General features: G+C 47.3%; 1 protein-coding gene across 2 annotated transcripts in view; it reads left to right on the top strand.

Annotated features, from left to right (window-relative positions):
- tub (TUB bipartite transcription factor) overlaps positions 1-15897 on the top strand; it is a 256221-nt gene extending 240324 nt beyond the window's left edge. For both annotated transcript variants that reach the window (XM_078221277.1, XM_078221278.1), the window contains 2 exons: positions 7352-7523; positions 15184-15897. In XM_078221277.1, the coding sequence (XP_078077403.1) occupies positions 7352-7523; positions 15184-15317 (306 nt within the window). In that variant the 3' untranslated portion in view covers positions 15318-15897. The remainder of the gene's footprint in view (positions 1-7351; positions 7524-15183) is intronic.
- Positions 15898-18393: the final 2496 nt, after the last annotated feature.

Below are 18393 nucleotides of genomic sequence, written 5' to 3'. Positions count from 1 at the left end.
GGGGGTTCAGCACAAGTCTGCCTAATGTATAAGACTCAATTTCATGCAGAGCTTTGATCACACACAGAACTGGAAATGTGACTTGTGTCCCAGCATGAATAATGATTTTCCCCCCCGAGTTGTTATGTTTTGCCAAGTCCAAGCTAATGGCAGAGTAGGGGTTGGATCGTGGTTTGACAGTCTGAAGTTTTCAATCATTAACATCAATGTAGAATGAGACAGAGATCCAAGTGGAAAAATAGACTTTTAATTTCTGAACCGTGGAAGTTTTGTGTTAAGGTTACGTCGTAGAATGTTGCAGGCAACACATTCAAAACTGGGCAGGTAGCAACTGGGTGAATTTAAGAGTAATGCCTAAGGGTTACCAGCCCGCTTGGATTAGCCAGGTGCCTCCCAGAATGGAGCATGAATCTTGCGGACACTGCCGCTAACAGCGCAGGTGAACCTTTTGGTTTAAATGCTGTGCTGCAGCAGCCACCCACACTCCAACACTGTGAGAGAAGTTGCCAACTCGGCGATTTCACTTTGCGCCACCCGGCAACCATGGGGTTGGGAAGTGGTGGGCAGGGGAGAAAGGAAGGCAAGGAAATGGGAGCTGGGCGATTGGGACTTCGGGAGATGAGAGCGAGTGAGACTGGGTGGGAGCTGCAGCATCAGCCTGCCGAGTGGGAATTAGCGTAGAATCATAGAATCCCTACAGTGCAGAAGGAGGCCATTCGGCCCATCGAGTCTGCAACAACCACAATCCCACCCATGCCCTATTCCCTCACATTTACGCTGCTAATCCCCCTGACACTAGGGTTAATTTAGCATGGCCAATCAACAGTGAGAGGCACAGCCAGCAGATGGTTGATTAAAACCTGGAGACCTCACTGTGAGTAAATTGTGAGAGATTTTTTTCCACTAGTGGGTGAATGGGGAATAAGGGGGTGGAGATTGGATTCTTATTGGAAGAATCAAAGGGTAAGGGAGAAGGAAGGTTTTTAATGTGAAGGCTGTTAGATCATGGGATGGGTCATAGCGGTTGTGAGGCAGCAACTAGATTGTCACTTAAAAGAGGAATAGTAAAGGGTGTGGAGCGAATGGAGTGAGCCACACTACCACACAGTCACCAATGACCAGATAACTCCTCCTATCCAATAACCTCCATGAAAAGTCTCGTTTATCCAGTCCAAACCCAAAGTGTGGCTTAGAAATGTTAATCTTCACAATTTGGTGTATTGGGCTGGGCACATTGATTTTGATGTGGACAATCCAAAGACAGGTATGGTTCTGACTGAGAGTCCCAGTTCAGAGCTGTCACCTGCCAAATCCAGAAGCCAAGTCCCAGGGAGAGATGGGGTTAGAATGGGGCCGGTTAAAAGTGCATCAACTGGGGGGCTCCTGACCATGCGAGATGAAGGGAATTGGCCACATAATCAGAAGGTGGGTGGGATCAAATCTGCGGGGCACCTTCCACCAGAGTTCTGACCAATGCAGTGGGTGCACTATTTTGTAATGGCGGCTCTTATTTCAGTAATCGTTGCTTCACCAACTTGGATACTTTTGCTAAATATTTTAACACGGGGGAAGGCGATGGCATTGAAAATCAGCTGGGAGACATAATTATCTCTGCAACAAGATCTGCATCAAACTAACACATGGAGCCAAACTTTCTTTTCCTCCTGGCACGCACCAAGCTGCCGTCCATTTGCAGGCACTTTTTACCAGCAAGCTGTTATCGTTAGTACTCAGGAGAAGAAACTCAAGGCTAATTGTGATCATTAATTTCTTATTTAGCTGGAGGGAAACATTTTTTAATTAGCCCATCAAGTCCATCAGCTATTCAGTCGAAGGGAAATTGTGCTAATCCTGCTGACTAAGTACAGACTGCCTCGTGGATCGGCTCCTGCTCTCTTAACTGCATTAAGGTTATTTACATGAAATCATCAGAAATAAATCTGCTGCTGTTTACCTTATCGGCTAATTTGCTTGTTGCTGCATTAATTCTTTGAACTGCGAGTTGGTGGAAAAGGTGGCTCCTGTACCATATAGTCAGCAAGATCGAGCAATGGTTCGATGCTTATCAATGAGTTTATAAAAATGTCACTGAAAGTTGGTGACACAACAGGTCTGTTGCCAATTTGCTGACTTCGACACGATCGTGCACACTGACTGTTAAGATAACTTCGCAAATCCGAGTTGTGCTCGACTCGAACAGTTAGGGTTTCGGGCTTTGTGTAGACAGATTATTGTCCAGTTCCAGACCTAGTCAAGATTCCAAAGGTCTATTTAATTCAAATCAGTTTAAAAAAGAAACTGACATTGTTCAGTTCCTGGTAATAAGACAATGGGCCCGATTTTACCAAAATTTTGCGCCCGTTTTCAGGCGTGAAATCGTGGTAAAGTTGGGCGTCGGGCCTAAAACGCGATCCAGACCCGACCGAAGGCCACTCGCGCCCTGGGGGGGGGAGACATCACATCCCCCCCCCACCCCCCCTCAGGGAAGAGACGTCACATCCCCCCCCCTACCCCTCCCCCCCCGCCTTCAGGGAAGAGATGTCACATCCCCCCCCCGCCCCCCCTCCCCCCCCCCTCAGGGAAGAGATGTCAGATCCCCCCCTCAAGAAAGAGACGTCACATCCCACCCCCCCCCCCCCTCAGGGAAGAGACGTCAGATCCCCCCTATCCCCCCCCAGGGAAGAGACATCACGTCCCCCCCGTCCCCCCACCGCCCCCACCAGGGAAAGTTAAAGGCAGCACAGACAGTGCTATCAGCACTGCCTTTGACTTCCGCGCTCGGGCGCGCTGAGTGCTGTTGGAGGTTCGGTGTTCCGACAGATGCAAATGCACTAGGCCCCGCCCACTGGACCCACGCCAAAAAAAGGCGTATGGGGGCGCTGGAGCGCGGCTGCCGGGCGCGGGTCTGATTTACGACTGCACCCGGCACTTAGAGCCGATTTGGTAAAATCAGCCCCAATGTTCCAGTGGGTTCGTATCAACTACTTCTTTTAATTTGTTTATTGTCTGAGTTATTTTCTCTTTTGTTCCCTTTAACATCTGGTGCTGGTTGCGAGGTGAATGAACAGCCATTCAGAGTTCTACAGCATCTCTATCCTCCCTAATTCAGATAAAGGGTGCAATCTTACTGGCTCCATGGGCTTGGAAGCAAGGAACGTCTGGTTTCTCACCCCTCACAATACCACTGACACTGGGAAGCCGGCGTGATCAGCTTCAGGCCCAGGAAGGGCACAAGGCTGATTTAAATACTCATCAGTTTATTTTAATGTTATTAGTAAGTCCCGGATGGAACCCACTGGGCCCCTTGCCTTAACAGCCTCGCCAGTGGAGGTTCTCACTGGTGAGGATCATGTATGATCCCCAGGAACAGGGACCAGACATGATGGCCTCGCCGGTGGGACCAGAGGCCATTGAGGCCCCCTGGGTGGTCGGGGACAGTGGTGCAGTGCCCCTTGAGCAGTGCGAGCCTGGCACTGCCAGCCTGGGACCCTGGCACTGCCAGACTGGCACCCTGGCAGTGCCCACCCTGGCACTGCGCACCAGGCACCAGGCATTACCAAAGGGAGGGGCCTAAGGGGAGTGGCAAAGTCTAAAGGGGTGGGGCCTAAGGGGAGGCAGGTGGGGGAGGAGGCTCTGCACTTTGCCGGGGTGGCGATCAACCTGGAGGGGTATCCGGACGGTGTTTGGCAGGCAGGGGGTATTGGGGCAGCAATTGGCATTGGGGGAGGGGGAGTTTCAGGCCAGTGATCAGACAGGAAGGCCACTGATAGGCTAGGGAGGCCAATGATCGATATCCAAGTGACAGATCTCCCAGCGTGTACACAGAACATTGAGAGATTGGCACATGCACAATAGTACCCTCTAGCTGTCAGCAACTGGCTTTCTGGTGAGAATAGACTCCATCCACTCCCCCTACTGGTATGAATCACACTTTGCCTCTTTCTTTGCAATAAGTGGCATAAGATCATGTCTGAGAGTTCGCTGAAAAATGGGCACATTCTCTCCCATTTTAAAGCTCATTTGCTAAGATTGCTCCCCAGGAGTTAACAGTTTTTCTATTTTCCATGGGGAACCTGAACTCCATGGAATGTCAGTTGCCTCACCTGCTCAAAGGAGGCTGTAAGTATTGTCTGGAACTAGCAGCTGTCAAATTCTGCTGAGTTTACAAATAGGTCTGAAAATAGAAGTTGTTGTTATTTCTCTTCCCACACCTAGTGGTGCCTCTTTTCCCATAGTGAGTTTTTACGTGGAACAAGTCACTAGCCTGTCGCCAGAGGCTTATTGCTTGAGGGGCACCACTCCACACCAAACATTGGTTAACCAGGTGTCTACCCTGTTTTAGTGTGTTGGAAGGAATTTTCAGGTTGATACTCAACTTGTTGGCCATGTTATAAATGCACGTTCCTTGGTCATCAAGTCTTGGGGTGAAACTTGAAAGTGGAACTTCTGGCCCAGAGACAGGAATGTTACCCACTGTGCTACAAAACCTCCGATCAGAGAATAGAAGGCTGGGACCTTTGGAGGGATTTCAGTGCGCAAGACCTCAGTGGGGGGCTGTTAGTGGAAGGGTGTCTGTCAGGTCCCATGCAAGCAGTGCAGACAACACAAAGAGGGTCCATGCTGGCTCCAAATCTAAATGGGAACTCTGCTTTCAGAATTTGACTCCTCTGGTAAGAAGGAGAGTGAGAGAGAGACTGTATCAGCCACTTGGAGAGGGACAGCAGTGGGTAAAGGAGACCAGTGACATGATTCTGCGAGAGGATGTGAACGAGGAGGGCACATGGGGCAATAAAACAAGCTGTTTGAAGAAGATGGTACCTACATCAAAGGATATGCAAACAAAGATTTAGTGGAGGTGTCAGAACACCAGTGACTCTGAAGACTGTCTGAACAGACAGATGGTTGCTGACAAAAGCAGAATGCAGGAGAATGATTCAAGGCCAATGGGATGCAGTGTCACTCAATTAATGCTCACATAATGCTCAACTTTGCATTGTTTCTGAGATCATCGAACCATAGAATCCCTGCAGTGCAGAAGGAGGCCATTCATCCCACTGAATCTGCACCGATTCTCTGATAGTGCATCCCACCCAGGCCCACCCCGCCACCTTATCCCAGCATTTAGCATGGCCAATCTACATGACCTGCACACCTTTGAAATGTGGGAGGAAACCGGATCACCCGGAGGAAACCCACACAGACACGGGGAGAACACGCAAACTCCACACAGACAGACACCAATGTGGTGCACTGGTCGAGGGTGTGCTCGGCTGATGTGATGCTGTCTTCTCAGATGGTGTCTCCTCCTCTTGAGGGTTCGTGTGTTTGAAATGGTATTGACGGTACCTCATCCACTACCAGCCCTGAGGGGAAAAACAAGAACTCCAAAGTGTTTTATAAAGCCCGCCTGGATCATAAGTTTTGCTATTTGAATTTGGCTAGGGTAAGCATGAGATGTTTCACTTCAGATCTGATTCAAATGATTAGGGAGCTTTTATTTAGGGAGCTTTTATCAAACAAAGTTTATTTAAGAATACAGTTAACATATCTAGAAAGAAAATTAGCAATAATTTTTACCCATTACAAACAAGAAAAAAATAACAGCCATGATATTGTGTAAACTTTAACATCTAAATACAGTTCCAACCAAAGAAATCCCACAAACAAACACTCCTGCCACAGGTTTAACACAGAAAAAGAATGCTCACGTGATGCTAGTCCTTTGGTTGGATTCTGCAGCTCTATTCATACACACTCAGACAAGCTAAAAGCCAGAACAGCTTCCCAAAACACCAGGGAGAGAGAGAGACAGAACACTGCATCCAGCCTGAAGTAAAAACACCTTCCAACTTCCAGCAGACCTCGAGATAGAGATAATGCTACTGCTGACCTCTAGCTTTTAGCCAGTGGACCACTGCAAGAGACAGAATTCTCACTCCAGGATGGCAAGAAGGTCTGCTTCCAGCTAGCCAGCAGAATCTATGATGCCAGGGAGAGAGAGAGAAAGAAAACCACTCTGCAACTAGGACAGCCTCTAACTCCGAACAAAACTGAAAGGAACAGAACTTCTGTCACCTGACCTGTCAATCATTCTTCCCCCTAACAATTCAAAAGGTTGTAAAACCCCAGACATTGCATGAGGCCCAAAGTAAAAATAAACAAAACCCCACTTAAACAGCAATAAAAAGACATCTAAGCAGGCAGCCAGTGCCACAATAAAAAAAATTGCGTACAAACTGCAGAGAACATGATTTTTTAAAAATACATTTCTTAAAGGTACAGCAGCATTACAATTACCAAAGTAATGAAGAGCACACCACTTCCCACTCATTGCCACCTCCTGCCCATCTGCACTTCCTTGCATTGAGCTCGCCTCTCCCGCAACAGCAGAAATACACAGTCTCACACTTCTCTTGTGTGCTAGTCAGATTGTGCCCCTTTAAATATCCATCATCGCACCATTTGGAAACCAACTGCAAATGATTTCTCGCGATTGCCACTGCAGTGAGTACCTCTGACTGGCAATTATCCTCCAGTGTGGCTCCCTGTGCATAGTGATCCTTGGTGATTACATATCTTTCATTGGTCATCTCAACTCATATCTCATGGCTGCCCATAAGACCAGCAGTTCTGTCACCTTGCCATCATGCACGCCACTCACCTTGTCAGATCTCACAAGGTCATTGAATCACCTCTGGCACTGCACCAATGATTGTGCGATCCTGTGACTGCTGATTTCCTCAGCTGCCTCCATCCATGTCTTCCTCCTCAGGCTTGCTGACCTCCTCCTCCTCCTCATTGGGAACAGAACTTCTCTCTATTCCCTTTTTTCCTGCAGGATCACCTTCAGGGAGGTGTCACTGAATCTTGGAGTCCTGCTTCCCGCAACTATTCATCCACAGCTTCCCTTCTGCAGCATTCCTTCCTTTGCCTTCTGTGTGTGCAGCCTATATATCAATCTGTCTGCTGGCATTGTCTCGCACCCATCACCCATTCCAGACCACCTTCCCCTCGCCGAGTTTTAACTGGCTGCACATTGGGAGATCGCTAAGGAAGTCCCGCCACCCAACTGTTTGGTCGTGTGGCCTGCAAATGACCCCAGAATCCGGACATGGACATGTTTGGTCCAGCTCAAAGTGCGACGAGAGACTTAAATTTATTTGAGAGGACTAGATTCAAAAGCAAGGGCGGGATTTGTGGCAAAATGTTGTTGTCTTGTCCAGACCATAATTTGGGTTTCCAAGGTAATGTGAAATGTGTTCCCTCATCAAAACCTGGCTTTATTTAGTCACGGACCCCCATCCGTTTGCAAAGCTTTTGAAACAAATGTTGTTTTCTCTTTTTTATGAAGGAGCATGAAACCTTGCTGGCAGGGTGGCAGAACAAAAACACAGAGAGCGTCATTGAGCTGCACAACAAAACTCCAGTATGGAACGATGATACTCAATCCTACGTCCTTAATTTCCATGGCCGAGTTACACAGGCTTCTGTGAAGAATTTCCAGATTATTCATGACAACGATCGTAAGTAGCAAACTCATGGCTGCATGGGAAGTTCTAGTCGTAATTACAATGATGTGGAGATGTGAGCATTGGACTGGGGTAAGCACAGTAAGAAGTCTCACAACACCAGGTTAAAGCCCAACAGGTTTATTTGGTAGCATGAGCTTTCGGAGCGCAGTCACCTGATGAAGGAGCAGCGCTCCAAAAGCTCGTGCTACCAACTAAAGCTGTTGGACTTTAACCTGGTGTTGTGAGACTTCTTATGGTAATTACAATGAATAACTACTTGAACATGGTACCAGGTCGCACATGTGAAGGATTAAACCTTATATTTTAAATTTTATTCTCAAAGAACAACTTCATTACCACAGGGCGGCACGGTGGCATAGTGGTTAGCACTACTGCCTCACAGCACCAGGGACCTGGGTTCAATTCCCGGCTTGGGTCACTGTGTGTGCAGAGTTTGCACATTCTCCCCGTGTCTGCGTGTGTTTCCTCAGGTGCTCTGGTTTCCTCCCATAGTCCGAAAAACATGCTGGTTAGGTGCATTGGCCATGCTAAATTGTCCCTCAGTGTACCCGAACAGGTGCCAGGCTGTGGCGACTAGCGGATTTTCACAGTAACTTCATTGCAGTGTTAATGTCAGCCTACTTGTGACTCTACAAATAAGCTTTAACTTTAAAACTTTGACCATTTCCATTCTTCAAAGCACATTATTCTCCATTTTCTGGGTGACTAATATTTCCTTAACTTCAGACGCTGTCCTGTCTTGCCGATAATATAGCATGATTGAGTAAAACATGCATTAAATCCAAAAATGGCAAAGCCAGGCAAAATTGTACTGCCATTAAAATTTTATGGGTTTAGTGGAGAAAATGCAAATTAGGATGAAACAAGATTGATTTGAATGGAATTTTTAAAAATAGAGATATAAAATTCTATTGCTGATATTATGAGGAAAGGCCTTGGCCTTTTCAGCACACTCATGCTGTAACTTTTGTGGGGGTCCACCAGAATAATCATGAAATAGGTTGGGTCCTCGCCTTAAACTGGCGTTTGCAGCTGGCCATTGATGTGGGGGGATTGTGGCTGGGGCAGGATTGGCAGTTTTATGGGGATCTGGTGAGACCAAGGGCCCGATTTTACCATTGCATGGGCGCGAAAACATGGTAAAGTCGGGTGTGAGGCCATTAACGCGATCCGCGCCTGCGTCTGCGCAGATTGCCACTTTACCGAAACCTGGGAATGGCGGCGATTCGATTCGCGCCCAAAACGGGCGCAATGACGATTAATGAACTGCCCGCTCAACTTTATCAGCATTTCCCCCTTTACCACCGTGTTTGCCAATTCGGAACCGCGCTGTAATGGACCTGCTAAATAAAAGTCTGAATCGGGGCTCCAGCTGCTGAAGAGCGAGTTCAGAACTTCCAACGGCTCCCTGACTCAGATCAGTGGTGGGGGGGGGGGGGGGGGGAAGGAGGGAGGCGGATCAGATCATTCTCTGGTTTTGGGGGGTGGGGGGGGAGTGAGGCCAGATCGTTGTCTGGTTGCGGGGGGGAGGAGGAAGAGGTGGGTCAGATGTATCTCTGGTGGGAAGGGGAGGGGGAGGGCCGGTCATTGTTTGGTGGTAGGGGGGGAGGGCTGATCATTGTCTGGTGGGGAGGGAGGAGGAGGCGGGTCAGATGTTCCTCTGGGGGGGGTGGTGAGTGAGGCCAGACCATTCTCTGGGGGGGATGAGTGAGGCCAGATCGTTGTCTGGGAGGGGCGGGGGGGTGATGGAGGGAAGCCCTGGCTGGGGGGGGGCAGATGGATCTCTGGTGGGGGGGTGCAGATGGATCTCCGGTGGGGGGGGGGGCAGATGGATCTCTGGTGGGGAAAGGGGTAGATGGATCTCTGGTGGGGGGGCAGGGGAAGGCAGGGGGATCCGCTGCCACTCTGCGGGCGATCGGTGGTGAGGGGGGACAGGGGTGGCGATCGGTCTGGGTAGTGGGGTGGGTGGATAAGGGGGGCAGTGATATGTGTGGGTAGTGGGGGGGGGTGGATAAGGGGGATAGTGATGTGTGTGGGTAGTGAGGGGGGTGGATAAGGGGGATAGTGATGTGTGTGGGTAGTGGGGGGGTGGATAAGGGGGACACTGATGTGTGTGGGTAGTGGGGGGGGTAAATAAGGGGGACAGTGATGTGTGTGGGTAGTGGGGGGGTGGATAAGGGGGACAGTGATGTGTGTGAGTAGTGGGGGGTTGGATAAGGGGGACAGTGATGTGTGTGGGTAGTGGGGGGGTGGATAAGGGGGACAGTGATGTGTGTGGGGGCCATTGCTGCCGCTTTTCACTCCCGGGCCCCTTTCTGAACTTTCTGCGGCCCGGGAACGCTCTGACACAGGCGCGCTTTTTCAAATTTATTTTCTGACTGCGCATACGCAGTTCAGAGCTCCGATCATTTTGGCCGCACTAAGCCCCGCCCACAGCGTGAATGGGACTGGAGATTCTTTTCAGGCTCAGTGCCTATGGGGGCGCCTGAAAGCAGATTTCTAAGTCGGATCTGCATTCCGCCCAGATTCAGCACTTAGAATGAAAATGGTAAAATCGGGCCCCAAGTGTACATTGCTTACAAACCTAAAGGGCCCGATTTTACCATTGCGTTGCACCCGTTTTTGGGCGTGAAAACATGGTAAAGTCGGGTGTGAGGCCATTAACGCGATCCGTGCCCGCATCCACGCAGATTGCCACTTTACCGAAACCCGGGAATGGCGGCGATTTGATTCGCGCCCAAAACGGGAGCAACGGCAATTTAAATGCATTTGCATGCATTTAAATTGGATTAATGAACTGCCCGCTCAACTTTATCAGCATTTCCCCCTTTACCACCGCGTTTGCCAATCCGGAACCGCGCCATAATGGATCGGCTGAATAAAAGTCTGAATCGGGTGCTTCAGCTGCGGAAGAGGTGAGTTCAGAGCTTCCAACGGCTCCCTGACTCAGATTGGTGTGGGGGGAGGAGGGAGGCAGGTCAGATCATTCTCTGGTTGGGGGCGGGGAGAGAGGGAAGTGAGGCCAGATCTTTGTCTGGGGTGGGGGTGAGTGAGGCTAGACCATTCTCTGGCGGGGGGGGGGGGGGGAGTGAGGCCCGATCATTGTCTAGAGGGGAGTGGGGGGGAGGAGGGAGGCGGGTAAGATGTATCTCTGGTGGGCGGGGAGGGGGGGGGGAGGCTCGATCGCTCACTGGTGGAGGGGACAAATGGATTTCTGGTGGGGTTGGGGCAGATGGATCTCTGGTGGAGGGGGAGGCAGATGGATCTCTGGTGGGGGGGCGGGGGGCAGGGGGGTCTGCTGCCACTCTGCAGGCGATTGGGGGAGGGGGGCAGGGATGGCGATCGGTCTGGGTAGTGGGGGGGTGAATAAGGGGGACAGCGATGTGTGTGGGTAGTGGGGGGTGGATAAGGGGGACAGTGATATGTATGGGTAGTGGGGGGTGGATATGGGGGACAGCGATGTGTGTGCACCCTCGCTCCCGCTTTTTGCTCCCGAGCCACTTTCTCCATTTTCTGCGGCCCGGGAACGATCTGACACGGGCGCGCTTTTTCAAAATTCTTTCTAACTGCACATGCGCAGTTCAGAGCTCCAATCATTTCGGCCGCGCTAAGCCCCGCCCACAGCGCGAATGGGACTGGGGATGTTTTTTTCAGGCTGAGTGTGTATGGGGGCGCCTGAAAGCAGATTTCTAAGTCGGATCTGCATTACGCCCAGATTCAGCACTTAGAATGAAAATGGTAAAATCGGGCCCAAAGAGTGCAGAAAAGATTTACTAGGATGCTACCAGGACTTGATGGTTTAATTTATAAGGAGAGGCTGAATAGACTGGGACTTTTTTCTCTGGAGCGTAGAAGGCTGAAGGTTGATCTTATAGAGATCTATAAAATAATGAGGGCATAGATCAGCTAGATAGTCAATATCTTTTCTCAAAGGTAGGGGAGTCTAAAACTAGAGGGCATACATTTAAAGTGAGAGGGGAGAGATACAAAAGGGTTCAGAGGGACAATTTTTTCACACAGAGGGGGTAAGTGTCTGGAACAAGTCGCCAGAGGTAGTAGTAGAGGTGGGTACAATTTTGTCTTTTATAAAGCGTTTAGACAGTTACATGGGTAAGGTGGGTATAGAGGGATATGGGCCAAAGGCGGGCAATTGGGCCTAGCTTAAAGGTTTTAAAAAAGGGTGGCATGGACAAGTTGGGCCAAAGGACTTGTTTCCATGCTGTAAACCTCTATGACTCTATGACAAGGGGTGCTTCTTACGGGTCCCTAGATAATCCTCTCAGCCTGATATTCTTCGACCCTGATTTGTACCCTTCTATGGGAGGAAAACTCCTTCATTACCATGTTGAGGTGGCAGTCTGCAGTATATATTTCAGTCCTCAGGTAGGGCTTGAACCTGTAACCTTTAGCTGCATAGGTGGGGCACTACTCCACTGAGCTGAGGCTTGCACATCGGCAAACATTTAGAAGATTATTGCTCAGTAGTTGAGCTAAGTATGGGGGGATTTCTTACTAAAACAATGGCAGAGTGTTGTTTCCGGCGAGAAATCCAGTATGTTTCTCTCCAGAGAAACATGTCAGCTTCCTCTCCAGATCTTATGATACTCTGCCTAAAAAAAACCAAGGGGGCGTGCGTCACGCTGTCATGTGCGGGGGAGGGGGCTTCAACTTACCAGCAAAGCCTGGCTACAACGAGATCGGGGTGCCATCTTAAAGGGTGCCCCGATCATAACAGGAATGAACCTCCCCCACCCCCACCCACCCACAAAGGTCTCAGGGGTTCCTCTTCCCACCCCTGATCAGAGTCAGCACTTCTCTCCCCCAAATCATCAGCTCCTTCCCCTCCTCCCCCGTCCTCCCCACCATCCACAGCCAGTGATGGTGTTCTATATGTCTGCTGCCTAGTCTTTCTAGATGGCTGTGGATTTGAAAGGTGCTGTCTGAGGAGCCCCGATGAGTTGCTGAAACTTAGAGCTATGTTTCCTCTTGCTGCAGCCACTCATCCACAGGTTCCCTTTTGCTGCATCCCAACAAAAGTATTTTGGGATGAATACTCCACATTCATCCAGGAGTTTTCACCTGTATCCTGCACTTGTCAACACTTTCAATTTGACGTGTCCTTTAGTCAAACATCAGTGCCATTAACAGCTCAAAAAATCAGCTCCCAAAAACATCTGACTATGTACTGTGTCCCAATATGTGATAGCTATTACGTATCTCGTCAGAAAGAAATTGGAGATGTCTTTCCCTCTGTGAGCCAAAAAGATGTCAGTGCAAGTGGAAAATTAATTCCCAATATGTAACAACACCAACATTTATATATTCACCACCAAGGAAAATATATCTGTAGGAATATAAACCCCTGTTAATGGCCATCCAATGTCATTGGTAAGAGGCCCAAACTACTTCCATACTTCATTGCAGTAATATTGCAACTGCTCATTAATCGGATGGGGAAGGCAAGGGCAGGTATTTGACAGTTCCGTTGCGGGCATTAAGCAGGAGTGAGACTGATTCTTAATCCCGGACAGTGTGAGAGTGTGATCATGAAAGGACTATGATCAGCCAGCACAAGTGGGGCGTGGAGGCAAAATGGCTCTTTTTCTGAGTTTTTCTGAATAGCTTGAAGTAGTCCCTTTAAGAATGAATGTCACTCAGCACTCAGCCTCACTGGACAGAGCACGTGTACTCCACACTGGATGGCTTCTATTTTCAATCATCTGCCACTCCATTCACGTTAAAAAGTGGGGCTGCTGACGAAACATATTGACAATTTTCCGAGAAGTACAAATCAGAATAACTCTTCCAAACACATTTACAACATTGCTGCAGATAACAATCAGAACAATTCTTTCACCTGAGTTGCTATAGTATTTATTCCATTACATGATGCTGCAATTGTTTAGTTCTAACCCCATGCTGCCTCTGTAATGGAAAAAGCTGATGGAGTAATATCCGGCTAATCAGTGGTGGAGAGGTTTTAAGAGCCATTGCCAGATAAAGACATTGTTGATCTGCCAGACGAATCCTTATTTCCAAAATCCATTTCCATTCTATTTTATCACATGGAACTCCTGGTTCAAATGTGGCACTTTGCACATAATCCTGACAGAAGCACATTATTTCCAAATGTTTTTATGTTGTAGAACTTCATCCCTTCTGAAAAGCAGTATTACATTAATAATCAATTAATTAATTAGTTTGCTATCCTGGTCCATTACCAGCTGGAATAGAATAAGAACATAAGAAATAGGAGCAGGAGTAGGCCATCTAGCCCCTGGAGCCTGCCCCGCCATTCAATAAGATCATGGCTGATCTGAAGTGGATCAGTTCAACTTACCCACCTGATCCTTATAACCCCTAATTACCTTACTGATCAGGAATCATCTATCCATGATTTAAACATATTCAACGAAGTAGCCTCCACCACTTCAGTGGCAGAGAATTCCAGAGATTCACCACCCTCTGAGAGAAGAAGTTCCTCCTCAACTCTGGCCTAAACTGACCCCCCTTTATTTTGGGGCTGTGCCCTCTAGTTCTAGCTTCCTTTCTAAATGGAAAGAATCTCTCCACCTCTACCCTATCCAGCCCCTTCATTATCTTATAGGTCTCCATAAGATCCCCCCTCAGCCTTCTAAATTCCAACGAGTACAAACCCAATCTGCTCAGTCTCTCCTCATAATCAACACCCCTCATCTCTGGTATCAACCTGGTGAACCTTCTCTGCACTCCCTCCAAGGCCAATATATCCTTCCGCAAATAAGGGGACCAATACTGCACACAGTATTCCAGCTGCGGCCTCACCAATGCCCTGGACAGATGCAGCAAGACATCTCTGCTTTTATATTCTATCCCCCTCGCGATATAGGCCAACATCCCATTTGCCTTCTTGATCACCTGTTGCACCTGCAGACTGGGTTTTTGCGTCTCATGCACAAGGACCCCCAGGTCTCTTTGCACAGTAGCATGTTGTAATTTTTTTCCATTTAGATAATAATGCAATTTGCTATTATTTCCTCCAAAGTGAATAACCTTGCATTTGTCAACGTTATGCTCCATCTGCCAGATCCTCGCCCACTCACTCAGCCTGTCCAAATCTCTCTGCAGACCTTCTACGCCCTCCACACGATTCAATAAATTAAAACATCATAAAGGAAACTGCATAGATTTTGCCAACATCCAAAGATGTGCAGGTTAGGTGGATTGGCCATGCTAAATTGACCCTTAGTGTCAGAGGGACTAGCAGGGTAAATACGTGGGGTTACGGGGATGGGGCCTGGATAGTCGTTGGTGCAGGCTTGATGGGCCGAATGGCCTCCCACTGCACTGTAGGGATTCTAAGAAGATTTTAAGAACTAACAAGATGTGCCTTCAGGATTGGAAGCTACTGAAGATTTCATATAACTTTGATAAATGGCTATAGCTTTGCTTTCATGGTAAGCAATGCCACCTGAGCACTGAGATGAGATTACGGTCTCGTAACTCTCTCCATCATTCTCTGTAAGCTTGCTGTCAGCTGAGTTGTACAATGACTGGTAGAGGGCAGCAGTGCGGATGTGAGGTAATTGCGGAATTTCATTCTGCAAATTTGAAAGACAACTGGTGATAAAAGATTCAACTGTTTGATGTGTTTGTATTTTTTTTTATTTAGCGGATTATATAGTGATGCAGTTTGGCCGGGTGGCTGAAGATGTCTTTACCATGGACTACAACTACCCAATGTGTGCATTGCAAGCGTTTGCCATTGCTCTCTCAAGCTTCGATAGCAAACTAGCTTGTGAATAAATGGAACATTGGAAGTGTTATACCGAAGGAGCAACACGTGTTTCAAGGACAAGCTTGCTTTCTTTGCTTTTACCTATGGGTTGCAGATCATAATTCATCCTCGGTATCATACATTTCTTTGTAAGTCTACAGGATGATTAAAATTGCACCAGGGTCCCAAGTACAGCGTAGGACCCCATTTTAAATATTTTAATGAGGCTTGTGCCTGTCTTTGCTTTTCCGTTGAAGTAGGCACGGTTCTTTGCATGGCCCAAAGAGGGTCGTTTTTAAATACTGACGCTGTGATGTTGTGTGGATCTCTGAAGCAAAACATTGTCTTAAAAAGAAAATAAAGGAAAAAAAACTTTTAATCTGAAAATGGCAGCTATGGAATCCCAAGGCTATTAAATCAGAACATGAGAGAAATTTCTGCACGTTAACCTTTCAAGTACTAATCGATGTGTCATCCCTTATACATAATCAGATCCTTCCTTTCAGTTTGGTCGGAAAGTACTTTCCACAAATGTCATTGTATTTGTTCTGCCAGTACCTGATGCAGCACAGTTATAATTAAATGAATGTCGCTGATATTTGATGATACAACCCAGCTTGTAAGAGAAATTCATTATTTCAAGTGATGTGAAGTGGGATTGACCATTAGGATCCATCTCCACGGGCAAATTGTTTTAAAAGAAACCCAATTATTGTTCATTTGTTTTTTTCTTTGGTTGTTTTTTTCATTCTATGTGGGTTGCTGTTGTCTAAATAATGATATCATTGGGAATGAGGAGGTGCTGTTGTTCTATTGGGATTGGGTCATATTGGGGGGGTGCTGCGTAGAGAGTGTTTGTATCTATATGCTGTTCCTCATGTGTAAATGGATACCTGATACTGACACCGTGTGCAGGGGTTTTTGTTCAGGGTCTGGATTAGGCCATTAGAATGTATCGTGGGTCGGGAACCCACAGATGCTGACATTGGCATCCAGAGGAAGATTTTGGTGGAGGTGGTTAATTATGTGGCCACCTTTGGGAATCTGATCCAATTAAAGATAGCGGGGCAGACCCCTGGGTCTGGAAGCCAAATAAGAGACCGTCCACTGGAGGATCAGCAGCCCCACCATCGGTGGTGGGAGCTGCTGATGTAGGTTGGTGAATGAGAGGGTGCCTCAAGGTTTTGAAGTATTTTCAAAGGTTAGCAATATTTAAAAATGGGGACAGCTGCCAGACCGTCATTGTAGAAGGCAATCGCGACGGGATTAAATTGAATGAGGCACTGATGACCCTCAGGTCTGACGTTGGGAGGCCTCCTCCATTCATTGACATGGTTTTTGACCAGTGCGCTCAATGGACAATTGAATTGGCTACCCATCAGCGGTGGACAGGTAGCCATTATTACCACCTTCCCCACAGCCAATATTGTTGGCATGCTTACCTCCTGTCCCGCCTCCACATCCCATAGAAAATTCATCCATGTGTGTCAACATGTCCTATTCCCTGCCATCGATTATGCTTGGCTAATGATCGCTACAAGTAATCATCAGTAAATTGTAAACTTTAAAAAAATAAGGAAAGCAGACTAAAGGTAACTATAGTTCTACATGAAAAGCAATCACAAATAAGATTTCCTTAACAAAACATAGTTTATAAAGGGATGGTGCTTCAATCAACTAAATGTAAAAGTATGCGAATGAAGACTTGTATTAGTTTCCACCCCATTTGTGCCCCAGGTGAGCTCTAATGCTAAAGAGAAATGGATATTAATGCATATTATTGGATGGTGGAACTCGTAGCCACAAGGAACAGTTGGGGCTACTCGCTGAGATACATTTGACTGGAACTAGATAACCATGTCAGGGGGTGGGGGAAGGGGAATAAAAGGGCATAGAGGGGAATAGGGTTAGCTGAAGAGGGGGTGAGTCTCATGTGGAGCAAAAACACCGGCATAGGTTGTTGGGCCAAATAACCTGTTACTGCATTGTACATTCTATCTAATATGATATAGAATAATATTATACATAATTCTATGCTTTTATTTGTCACTCGTTCTGCGGCTTTACTTTGCCATGGATTTGAAGAACTTTCTATCTTTTAATGCAGAAATCAAAACTCTTACAGATCCTAAAAATGTCTCGGAATCATCTAAGCTCCACTTTTCCCCTGATTCCACATTAACAATAAAGGTGTTTTGTTTGGAAATAACTCAAAATTATTGCTGAGGTCAGAGATTAGACATTTCTGAAGGGTATTTGCAACAGTGGAGTTAACATGACTCATTCCTCTGCAGGAGATATTCCCTGAAACTGAATTGACTGGATATTGTTCATGTAAAAACAATCTGGAACCTCTGAACTTAGTCCATTCAATTTTGAATCGAGCATTGCTGAGGAAGATTTGCTGCCTTTGGGAGAATAGGGTAATGTTCTTGTATCTATACATGCTCCGGTGGGCAGATGGGTATGCATTAATATATTAATTGCTAGACACTTGAAAGTATCAAGCTATTTGATAGATCAAACTTGGAAACTGAATAAGACCACAATCATAAAAAGAAAGATTTGCATTTATATAGCATCTTATTTGACAACAGGATGACTCAAAATGCTTTACTGCCTGTAACCAAGAGATTTCTGAAGTGAGGCCACAGTTATAATGCAGGGCAGCTAATTTGTGCACAGCAAGCTCCCACAAACAGCAGTGTGATAATGACCAGATCACGTTGATTGAGGGATAAACATTGTCTGGGACTCCAGGGAAAACTCCCCTGTTTTCCCTTGAAATAGCGCCATGGGATCAGTTTCATCCACCTGAGAGGGCAGATGGGGCATCTGTTTAACATCTCATCAGAAAGACCTCCAGCTGTGCAGCAATTCCACAGTACTGAACTGGAGTGTCAGCTTTGGTTTTTGTGCTCAAGTCCTGGAGTGGGACTTGAAACCGCAGGATTCTGACACAGAGGTGAGAGAGCTGCCATGGCTGACACATCATGAAGCAGTAACTCTGATAATTAACCGGCTTTTTTAAAATCTCAGGGTCACAGGATAAAAAGAATCTTCTGGCAGTTAAATGCTGCACTTTGTGCGTTATTACCGCACAAA

Source organism: Mustelus asterias, chromosome 9 (genome assembly GCF_964213995.1).
Source record: "Mustelus asterias chromosome 9, sMusAst1.hap1.1, whole genome shotgun sequence".
In the NCBI taxonomy this organism is placed as follows: domain Eukaryota; kingdom Metazoa; phylum Chordata; class Chondrichthyes; order Carcharhiniformes; family Triakidae; genus Mustelus; species Mustelus asterias.
This window is presented reverse-complemented; position numbering and strand designations above follow the sequence as displayed.